Raw genomic sequence first — 11411 nt, 5'->3', positions numbered from 1 at the left:
GGCCGCCGCCATGAGCGACATCCGGCACTCGCTGCTGCGGCGCGACGCGCTGAGCGCCGCCAAGGAGGTGCTCTACCACCTCGACATCTACTTCAGCAGCCAGCTGCAGAGCGCCCCGCTGCCGCTCGTCGACAAGGGCCCCGCCGAGCTCCTCGAGGAGTTCCTCTTCCAGGTCCCCAAGGAGCGCGGCGCCCCGGCCAAGGTGGGCCCGCGGGGGCCGCCGCGGGGCCGGGGCGCGGGGTGGGGGGGGGCCTCGGGAAGGGCGCCCCGGCAGCTTCTGGGCACTGGCCCCTGGGGAGTGCTGGGGGCTGAAGGCCACAAGGGGGACCAGATCCCCCCCCCCTCCCAAGGGCTGAATGGGATTTGGGGACACTGGATGGGGTCCTGGAGAGAGGCACTGGGGGCCAAGGCCCCCGGGGGCTGCCCACAGGCCCTCTGCTGCTGCYGCCGTGCTGGATCCGGGTTCTTGGGGTGCAGGGCCAGGTGTGAGCTGGGCACCTGGAGAGCAGCACTCAGGCACCACTGCTGCTGGTGACCACAGACAGTGCGCGGGACTGGGGCCCAGTCAGCTGCGGCCTTGGCTTTCACCCCCTAGCTGCCTGGCGGTGCTTTCAGCAACATTATTTGGAGGAGGCAGACGTATTTTTCACCCAGTCTTGTTACAGGCCTTATCTTTCGGTTCACAGACAGCATTTGGTTGTACAGCAAGCACCAGTCTTGTATAACAGGCTATGCAAAAGCCTATAGCTTTTTTGTGTAACTAGGTAAATGCGGTGGTTGCTTGGGAAGCTTTTCTGTGTGCTCAGTGCCCAAGAGAGGCTCAGAGATTGTGGAGAGGCGGTGAAGAAGGYTGGGTATACAGGCTGCAGTCTAGGCAGAGTTTCTAATGCTTCTGGGAAGCTCTCAGCCTTTACTGTTCCTGCCTCACAAAAGCAGCTCTTGGTTCTTCAAGGGTGCCAATGCGCCAATGTGTTTTGCAGCTTTGCTTCTGTTTTCTTTCAGAGATTAAATTCACTTCAGGAACTTCAGCTCCTTGAGATCATGTGCAATTATTTCCAAGAACAAACCAAGGATTCAGTCCGGCAGATCATTTTCTCATCTCTCTTCAGCCCTCAAGGAAACAAAGCAGATGACAGCAGGATGGCTTTATTGGGAAAACTGGTTTCCATGGCAGTCGCTGTGTGCAGAGTTCCCGTTCTGGAATGTGCTGCCTTCTGGCTGCAGGTATCACTTTTGTGCAAACAGCAACCTCAAGGAAGGAGGGAGGGAGCATGTCACAGCTGCTAGCAGGTGAACTGCGTCACTTAAGGATCAGTGAMAACTGGCTGGAATCAGCTGCTGTTCTGTGATAGTTTAAGCTAATGTAACATCTTGCTGCTGTAGCTGTGTTCACCCCACATCTGTGCTCATGTCTATTCCTTTGCTCCAGCATTGGGCAGAACTTTTACCAATCCGTTTGCCTGCTGTGTTGGCAGAAGACAGGCCTTTTTGTCTGTCTGTYGAAAGAGATCGAGGATGATTTGACACAGGAAGTGGGAAGTAGGATGAGACCATGGCAGTCCGTGGTCATATTGCCCAAAGAAGCGGACTCTGGAGTTTGGGAAATAAACTGTGCCTGATGTGCAAGCTTGGGCAGGACAGAAGAGGCAGTGTTTGCCTTTCTCTTGAGATTTGGGCAAATACCAGTGCCTGTCCTCCATGATTATGGTACTTCTGGGCTCTCTTATGTCTTTCTGAYGGATATCCTCTCCTTACACCACACAGATTCCCCTGTAGACCTTGGGAAGTGCATCTTTGTTTCTGCTTCCCTTGTGGGATGTGCAGAAGTTAGATGTTTTACAGCAGAATGAGAAGACAAAAAGATTGTTCTGGGAGCGAAGGGTGATAGAAAGGAGACCTCACTCTTTCTGTGGGCCTTTTTTCCCCCCATCTGGTGAGGTCTGGTAGAAAAAGAGATGATGTAGCCTGGTAGCAGAACAAGGCATATTTTTTTGCAGAACAGAGCTCATAACTGACTTGAGGGTTGCACATAAAAATATATTAAAAATATATTTAAAATAATATATAAAAATATATTAAAAATATAGCTCATAGGTGGGAACATGACTGAGCTAGTAAAATATGTCCTAGGTGAAAAAGTTGATATCAGAGATTTTATTTTTAAATCAAAATTGTATCCTCAACTTGAAATGTCACCATTTATTTTGTGAGATAGTGACTTTATTTCTGAGTGTGTCTTTTATATGCCAAGAGAGAGAGGGTGCTTACATTTGGGGAAAGTGGAAACACAAATGTTGAAACAGCAAAGTGGACGGATGACATGGGCAGTCATGACGTTCGGACAAATCAAACTGTAAAGTCGGCTCTCTAGAACTTTCTGTGATTTGGTTTACACTGCTTTTCTTTGTGTCTTATCCCGCATCCCTACAGCGTACCCCTGCTGTGTACTGTGTGAGGCTCGCTCGGGCTTTRGTTGATGACTACTGCAACTTGGTGCCAGGGTCCATCCAGACATTGAAACAGATATTCAGTGCCAGTCCTCGCTTCTGCTGCCAGTTTATTACATCAGTCACAGCTCTGTACGACCTCTCTTCAGGTAAAATGTTTCCAGACTTGTGTCGCAAAATAAGCTGTACTGTATAATGAAACATGAATTAACTGTTGCAGGCAAATTAACTTGAAATTCTAAAGATGCTTGTTACCATATAGCTATTTCCAGAAGCATCCTGGGGTATGTGACTGTTACAGCATCTGCCACTGGGGTGAGAATAAAAATAACACCCAGTGGCTGAAGGCAGAGTCTTTAATAGAGAAGCAACCATGTAACACAAACAGCAACATCCTCCACAGAGGACAGAGAGTCCTTACTGATTGAGAAACTCCAGGTGTGAAAGCTGGTCTACCTGGGCTAGGAAGTTTTACCTTCCTGTTGAGTAGCCGCTACGCAGCGGATAGACTCGGGGCTGTATGTCAATCAAGCTCCTCCTAAAAAGATGAAAAATGTAAATTCTGAATGTTTGCAAGCTGGAGCAGGATTTCTGTTGAACAGGAATGAGAAATACAATCGACTGTCTGTGCGGATTTCAGTGCACCGTTTAACTGTGCCCGTGAGCAGCTATTGTTATGACCTACTTCCAGGTGTTGTTGCCAGTGTGTTTGTGTGCAAAATAAGATTGGTTTACCTTTATTCTCTGAGAAAGAGAACTTGTGATAGTGTAAGGAACAACCACACACTAAATGCCAACTGCCTACCTCATTCAAAAAGGCAAATACTATTTGAGGAAAATAATCAAGTGTTTTGCACAGCCTTTTCCAGATAAACAGCTTGAAGATTAGTGGGAGAGGGGTCCAGGCTTAGACTTTTTTCTTCTTCCTTTAAGAACTTGGTAGAGCTTGTGGCATTGTCTTTCTCAACTACAGTATGTATATGAAATATTATTTGAAGGTTCATGCAATTAATTAAAAGACCTGTCAAAAAGGAAATAGTTATTGGAAGTGAATCTTTTCCTTCCCTGCACTTCTTTCCCCCACCCACCCCCAACTTCATGACTTCATTGCAATGTTACTGGTTGTACAAGAAAAGGAAACTTGTTCTTGTTTTTGTTTTTTTCCTGTGATATGTAACTGCAGAATCTCCACTATGTTCTGAGAACAGACAAAATTTGGTCACACAAGCAGCATCTGTGGTAATCATAGCTTCAGAGAAGGTAAAAACAGAAACTACTGACCCTGGATTGGTAATTCTTTAGTCCAAATGAGTTTTTTCCTATAAGCCATTTCCACCACCAAGTCAAGGTACAAAAGAGCTGACTAGATCAGTTCAGTGCTCTGTCCTTTACAGACTTTTATGTGATTCACAGCAAAGAGAGCGCGCTGAGTCTGGGTAGTCTGCCACCGTGACAGAATGGCACACAATTACTATGAAGTAAATAATTCTGTTGAGACTAATCAAGCCTCAGTTCGTGATGACCTTTTGCTTCTTAATTGGAACTTCATGTATATAATCCTTTGCTGGTCATGTGGTAGTGTTGTCATATTAAGTTTTTCCACAAGAGATGCTCGTTTATGTAAAGTCTTAAAGAAAATTAGTTGAATGATTGGGGTGAGGAGGAAGAAGTGCCAACAAGTTTTGCCTGTTCTCTTTACCTTCTTACTTTGTCTGGCAAGGGATAAACAGAAACCAAGTTTAGAGGAAGAGTGAGCAGGTGATGGGTGAGAGAGGAAGGAAATCACGAAAGCAGCTTTGATGTGAAAGAGGTTAAATGTCAAAATACGGTGGAGTCTGCAGAATTGGTGAAGAAGGTGAAGCTGATGAGAATATGGTTGTGTCTCTCAGCGGAAGAACATCTACTGTTGATGTCTTGGAAAAAAAACAGGCAAAGTTGGGGAGGTTCTGAAATTCAATTGTGCCAGCGCAGGAAGTTTACGGGTAAAGRATTCGTGACAAAACCACGGTTCTGTGCTTGCATGAAGGGCTCTGCTTACCAGGCAATATCTTTCTTATCTTCAGATGACCTCATCCCTCCTTCGGATCTGCTCGAATTGATTGTTTCCTGGATCTTTGAAGACCCCCGCTTGATCCTCATTACCTTTCTAAACACTCCTATTGCAGCCAACCTGCCCATAGGGTTTTTAGAGCTTACCCCACTCACTGGACTGATCCGTTGGTGTGTGAAAGCCCCCTTGGCTTATAAAAGGAAGAAGAAAGCCTCTCTCTCAAATGGACACCCTCCCAGCAAAATTGCCAAGGACTCAGCTGCAGGAGATGACAGAGACTGCCATCAACTGTATTCAAAACTGCATTTAAGTGTTCTGCAGGTTCTTATGATGCTTCAGGGGCACTTAACAGAGAAGAACCTTTACGGGCGCCTGGGGTTAGTACCCTTTGACCATGTGGTTCCACTTGTTGAGGAAATTAACAGACTATCTGATGAACTCAATCCTCTCAATGCGTCCAAAGAGATCGAACTGGCTCTAGACAGACTGGCTCAGGCTTTGCAAGTGGCCATGGCATCAGGAGCACTGCTGTGCACTAGAGGTAAGTTGCTGAGCAGGGCTGGCACAGAGCCTGACGTGGGATTCCTTTCCTCCAGTGYGTGGGTGGATGTCTTGAGAGGGAGCTTTGGGGTGAGGGGAGTAAAGATCAACGTGTTGATAGCAGAAGTGGTAGTTTGCTGCTCTTAGGAAGCATTGTTAGAGTGAACTGCAGGAAATATTTCAGGTAAAAGAACTGGATGGGGAGTAAGATGAGGGGAAAAAAGAACTGAATGGGAGGCCTGTACACAAATGGGAACATTATGGTTGATATCAACATGGAGTTGTTGTCTGCTTTGATCCCTTGATAGATTGGACCTGATCACAATTATCTGGTCCTGAACTGTAGTGTCTCCAAGCTGACCTGCTCTGTGGGGTCCTGTTGTGCATTAGAGACCTGCATCCTCCTCTGAATTCTCCCTGTTTTGAAAAAGCRGTTCTGAGAGCAGCCACTGGAGAGCAAAGGACAAACATGTCACATGGAACTGCAGAACCTGTCCCGCTGTGCACACTGAAAGCTTAATTTCTTTTCCAGCCGGCTCTGCAAGCTTTCTCTGGAATGTGAAAGGCGATGCCCAGAAGCCAAAGAGACTCTAAGTAACACTGTACAGTTTAGGTCTCCAACACAGCTGTACTGGCTACCTAGGGCAGGGTTATGGCCTGGAACCAGAGGCAGCAGCAGACCGTTGTAATTCGTAAGCTAGAGTGCTGTGCTAGGTGTGTGAAGCCTGCAGTTCTTCACATTTTCATCATTAAAACTGCCTGCACTAGWTTTTAATAGATATAGGGGATTATACGTATATCATGATGATATTTACAGTAGTTTTAAGAAACACTCCTTGTTGAATGGACCCTTATGACTGAGTAAGACTTCTGCAGTTTATCTAAACAATTCTCGCAGACCAATGTGAGCCTGATCCGTCCAAAATCCCAAGCCAATGGGAAATTGTGTATCTCTGACAAGTGTGCTGTTGAACATCAGTTCAGCATTGCTTCTTCACCAGGGTGAAGCAGCACAATGTTGCCTCTGCATTTGTGACTATACAGCTTTTTTAACTCCAAGCAGGGATGGAGCTTGCTCCTAGCTGCCTAAAATTGCTCTCCAGGACAGCCACTTTCTTTCAAGGCAGTTTGGGGCAGGCAGTTGCTTGTAGATATTTAAAAACTATTGTTGAATTGTGTTTCAATTTGAGTCATCTCTGAGTTTGCCTGAGCTGGAAGAGAGACTATGAAGTAGACCAGGAGGAGGGTGTGTTAGACAAGGAATCAGGAAAAACAAACCAAAGGTCCAGTTTATCTGGAACTTCTGGGCGTTCATTTCTTCTTTAATGAGACTGCACTGCGTGTACATCTTTATCTGAACTTAGTAAAGAAACCCATTCACGTGGCTTTAGGTGGTCTTTCCTGGTTCCAAAGCCAGTTCCCCGTGAAAGACGTGCAGAAACAAAAAGGGGAAGCATCTCRGCACAGCAGAGACAACCAGACCTAGTGCTTTCTTGAAACAAACTGTGTTGAAAACAGGCAGCTCTTAGCACAACAGTGGAAGGCTTCAGGTGTCCTAACAGTCCACGACTTCTGATGTCTCATCATCTCCTGCCTGTGGAGAGCAGCCTGTGCCTAAGCAGGTGCCTGAGGCTTTTGCTCCGGCTGAAGCAGTTCTGTTGAATGTGTCAAATCTCAGTGTTTTCCTTTCCCTTCTTTCCTTTAGGAACTCTGTGTTTAGTAAGAATAGGCAGAAATGTGGAATCTTCTGAGTTGGTGGCTTCTTTAAGCCATGTTGTTTTCCAGCTGTTCCCTTGGTTAGGGTTAGGTTACTCTTACTGTAGTAGTGTAGTACTGTAGGAGTGGAAAGTAGTTCAATATAAGTAACGGCTGCAATACCAGTTAATTGTGTTTGGGGAGTAGGTTYATCTACAAAAGTAGGAGCTTAGTCTCAAGCTATTCATGAAAATCGTGCTTGCAATGGGAAGTACTTTGAATAGTGCTCTTGGTAAATACTTTGGGGAGGGGATATATGTGTGTGTGTGATCTGAAAATCCACTGAGAGGAATATTTGTCATTGCGTGGAACCAAGGAAGAGATGGGAGCAGCTCACAAAGGTGTGAGGCTTATAGATATTGCCAAGAAATGTCCTGGAAAAGGAACTAAGATCGGGATAAAAGGAGCAATGCAGTTTTTTGTTAGTAGACTTTGATAGTAAAAGAACTTTTTTATACTAATGCAAGTTTTAATAATAAAAAATGCCTCTTAGATGAGGTTTGCCTTGCTTTTGACATGATGCCTTTCAAATCATAAACACCATATTCTTTGGGCACTCCTTGGGTTGCCTATGTCTTTCTTACTTACTGATGGATCTGTTTTCCTGCGGCTACATCACTTAGATATTTTACTAACAGTCAGCTGAGTCGCAGCTCTCAGCGCTGTAGATTCTGACAATCATCTTGTCTGCACTGTGCTCAGATTCTTGAGCTCCTCCGTTACCTGGGGGCGTCTGCAGCATCTAATGCTTTGTACAGCAGATCAAGTGGTCATTTTAAATGCAGTGAGTTGGGACCTGTTGTTTCCCTTGGCAGCAGCTTTCTGTTAAGTATGACAGTAGTTGCAGTGAGGGTGTGCAGTCTGCAGTCACAGTTGGGCAGAGCTGTGTTTAAGCTGCTGCAGATTCTGTACAAGCCTTGATCTGCCTTGAAATGAAGCTACTTTTCCCGTGTGGCTGTGTAAGTTAAGTGCAGAGCATATAATAAAGTGTTGAGTACAAAAAAATGAGGTAATAACTGGTGAGACAGAGAAGCATGTTGTCTCCTACCAAAGTTATTCCCGTGAGAATGGGGTTCTGGATCTACTGATCACTGAGGCTTTTTCAGTAATCTGACTTTCCTAGAAAGGAGAATAGAGAGGAAAACGKTGGAATTTCTGCTTTSTCTTATTGTTTTGTYTTCTGTTTTCTTTCAGATGACTTGAGGACTGTATGCTCCAGGCTACCACATAACAAGTAAGAGACCTTTCTATAGCTGTATTTGTTTTAATGCATATTTTAAGACACCTACTTGAGGGCTGTCAAGACGAAATCCATATGAAAATATGTGTTTACCTATGGAAGCTGACCTTTATTCAGACAGCCTTAAGCTCAGAATGAAGATAAAGGTGGCAGATAGTACTGATCGCTTCTTGTCTTGGGCTCCGTGGAGTTCCTAGTCCTGCAAGCTGGAGGCTTTCAACAATTCCCCCARTGTAGGCAGTCTTGCCCAGCCTGTGTTAGAACAAATGAATAGAAGGGGAAAATGGAATTACAGCTTGCAAAACTACCCGAAGTTGTCCCATACCAGGTTGTCTGCTTATTGTACCTGACCCTCTGCTTGACTGCACTTTGCTTCTTACCTTTTATCCTTACCAAATTTCTTTGGGCTTTTCTTGTATTAGCTAGAAATGTTCCAATGTCAGTGTTTAAAACTGGCTTCTATATTGGAAAATTATTTAATTTCTAATATTGGTATCTTAACTATGGGCTTAACACAGCTTGTTGGAAATTCTGGTTGAGTAAAGGCTTCATGTAGRTTAAATCCTGTCCCCTCAAGGGTCATTTATGCTCTGAGAACTCCTGCCTGAGGAGTAGAGAAACAGGAACACTGAAAAGCAGGCTAGTTGCCTTTGGAAAGAGAGGAGCTGCCAGATCTCATTTCTGCCAGAAGCARTGTTTTTTAATAAAACACCTTCAGCAGAAGATGAGGCCCATTTAACTGAGGAATTGTTGCAAAGTAAAAATGAACTTAAAATGCTCAAATTCTTCAAAGAAAGAAAACCTTAGCAGACATCYACCATCTGCCTGAGCAGAGAGATTGATATTCATCACTCTGTGCTTGCTCCTCTTCTTTGTGTGCTTTTGACATATCCACAAATGAACAGTGGTTTAACCCAACAGCTCTTTCAAAACCTGAATAGTCACATGATTTGAAACATGATTTGCGTTGTGAACTCTCACTGTTTCTGGTTCCTCCAGCATGAGCTATCAAGGCCATTGCACAGACGCTGGAGGCAGAGACCTGATCTTTCCATGCAGGATCCTCACTGGCAGCAAGGCTTGATTCCAAGAGCTGAGGGCCTCTTGGGGGCTTTGTAGTCTCCCAGACAGGTGCTCCAAAGCATCTGTCCTTTAGTTAAGTGGTACCACAGCTTGCTGTTCCCCGATGGACTAGATAGYGAGTCCCACTAGCTGTTAGTTTGAGAGGTGCCTTGTTGCAAAGAGTAACTGTGCTGTTAAAAAAAAAAAAGTCTGCAGGGAGCATAATTAAATCACTGTCCACTTGCCTGTGAACACTGATAATGAGTTGTCTGAAGAATCGGTCCCTTGTGAGCTAGGGAGAGCCGCTACAAAAGCCTTCTCTAAATAATACTTATGACTGTCTAAATTTCTTTTCACAGCCTGCTCCAGCTGGTGATTTCAGGTCCAGTACAACAGCCAACTCATGGTGCTCTGCCACCAGGATTTTATCCTCACATCCATACTCCTCCTCTGGGCTATCCTGCACATGCAGCACACCCTGCATTACCTGCACATCCAGCTCACCCGGCTCACCCAGCCCTCCCRGCTCACCCCGTACAAACGTTTATACCAGGAATGACATTCCCATACAGACCTATTCGCTAAAAAAATAGACTGTAAGATGTAACCAGTTTCCCTTAGCTTGAGGAAGCCTTGCAGAGGAAACCGAATGTTTTGGGAACCACATTTTTCCTCTTCGGTCTAAAGCTGAGCAATGCCTGCATTGAGGGATGAGCCCTTCACAAGTAGCGAAGATGCAGATGGGTAGGCTGCACTTGCTTTGAATCCGTGATGCAAATACGAGGGTAGATCGTATGGATGAAAGGAGGAGCGTGGACATAGGCAACAAAAAACTCAAAACCTCTGGAATGCGTGGAATTTCTTAACCCACTTAGTTTCATTTAGTCAACCAAGATTGTTATATTTCTTGAATATGTGTTTTTTTTTTCAGTAACCCATGTCTGTTTACTGCATGGTGAGACCAGATAACCTGGTTCTACATGTAAGAGGGCCAGAAGGAAAGCCATAAGATTTTCAAGCCAGTCCACTCCAGCCTATTCATTTCTTTGTAAATGTTTGTGWCTATAGCTACAGAGTATGTGTACACTGTATATTTTTGGAACACARGTGTTTGTTTCAGAAGCACAAACTAGAGTAAAACAGCACTTCCTATTAAAGGAAATGATTTCAGAAGTGTAAAACAATGTTGCCCCTTTATCCTTCAAATAGCCATTATAAGGTTTGGCTTGTTAGGCCCATGCTAGGGAGGRAAAATAATTCCTTTACAGCTGAAATATCCTTTGATTCTACAGACTTTTGAAGTGTCCTCTCAATGCCCTCAAATCAGTAAGTCTGTCAAACTTAGGGGTGAAATCTGGCAGGTTTATCTAATGCTAGCTGGCAAAAATGGTCGCAGGCTTACTGCAGCGTACTGGCCGCTGCGAGGCAGGGTGCAGCCACGTACCGAAGCATCGTAGGAAACGCAGCAGAACTTGCTGCTAGTGTCACTGCAGGAAAATATGCAATCCAGCCCATTTAGTTGAGCTCTTTTCTATCTTTTTAGCTATGCTGTGATTCTCTGAGCCCCTTCTGCAGGGTATAAAAGCAAGAAAGGTCCTTTCTACGTGTCAGTCGCTTTATTGCAAAGACTTCAGRTGCTCTTGTCCCGATGAGAGCAGCATGTAGTATTTCTGGTCCTTCCGTCGCGTGTTTGCTGCAGTCCCAGGACACATTAGTTGGCGGCTGTGACTTGGAGCGCGTCATTTGCCTGAAACAGCTGAGAAGGCATCTGTGTTTGCCTTTCCCTGGAAAGGGCAGGGGAATCACTTTGTGGAGCTTGACAACAAGGAAAACCTTTAAAAAAATTGTAGTTTGGGGATTAATTACCAGGGAGAATCCAGGAGTATGAAAAGCTATCTCYGTACCTCTTCCAATGTGTTATTCTGGGAAACTGCATGAGATGGGAAAGAACAAGTTGTAACACTGATAYGTAACAGAATTCCATGTTGTTTTCCCAGCTTTTGTGCTCAAGGATGGATCTCTAATTTTAAACTTTCCATTTAATTAAAAATGTTGATTTTTTTTGTCCTTTTGCATTGTGCTCCCTTCCCTGCAGCTTTGGGGGTTGTAGCTGTTTGATAACCTCCGCTTGCTTTGGGCGCCCCGGGCTGCCGGCGCTTTTTGGCCTGACCGAGGAGCGTTTCCTGCCCGGCCCCCCGTGCCGGCTCGGCAGGAGGTTGTAAACAGGGATGTCTGAAATAGCGATGCTCGTGGCGCGACGCTGTTAGCGACCGTCCAGGAGCGGCCGCGGCCACGGCCACGGCCACGGCCACGGGCG

At 45.3% G+C, this 11411-nt stretch overlaps 1 protein-coding gene across 1 annotated transcript; it reads left to right on the top strand.

The window, feature by feature from the left end:
- The first annotated feature begins 6 nt into the window (after positions 1-6).
- Positions 7-11161, top strand: INTS15 (integrator complex subunit 15). The gene is made up of 6 exons (XM_085307205.1): positions 7-202; positions 1003-1224; positions 2431-2596; positions 4511-5038; positions 7987-8026; positions 9454-11161. The coding sequence occupies exons 1-6, from the start codon at positions 11-13 to the stop codon at positions 9677-9679; spliced, it is 1374 nt and encodes a 457-aa protein (XP_085163331.1). The 5' UTR covers positions 7-10; the 3' UTR covers positions 9680-11161.
- Positions 11162-11411: the final 250 nt, after the last annotated feature.

This window comes from Rhea americana, unplaced genomic scaffold (genome assembly GCF_003343005.1).
Source record: "Rhea americana isolate MKP2758 unplaced genomic scaffold, rheAme1 scaffold_255, whole genome shotgun sequence".
Lineage (NCBI taxonomy): Eukaryota > Metazoa > Chordata > Aves > Rheiformes > Rheidae > Rhea > Rhea americana.
Note: the sequence above shows the minus strand (reverse complement) of the source record. Positions and strands in the feature narration are given on the sequence as shown.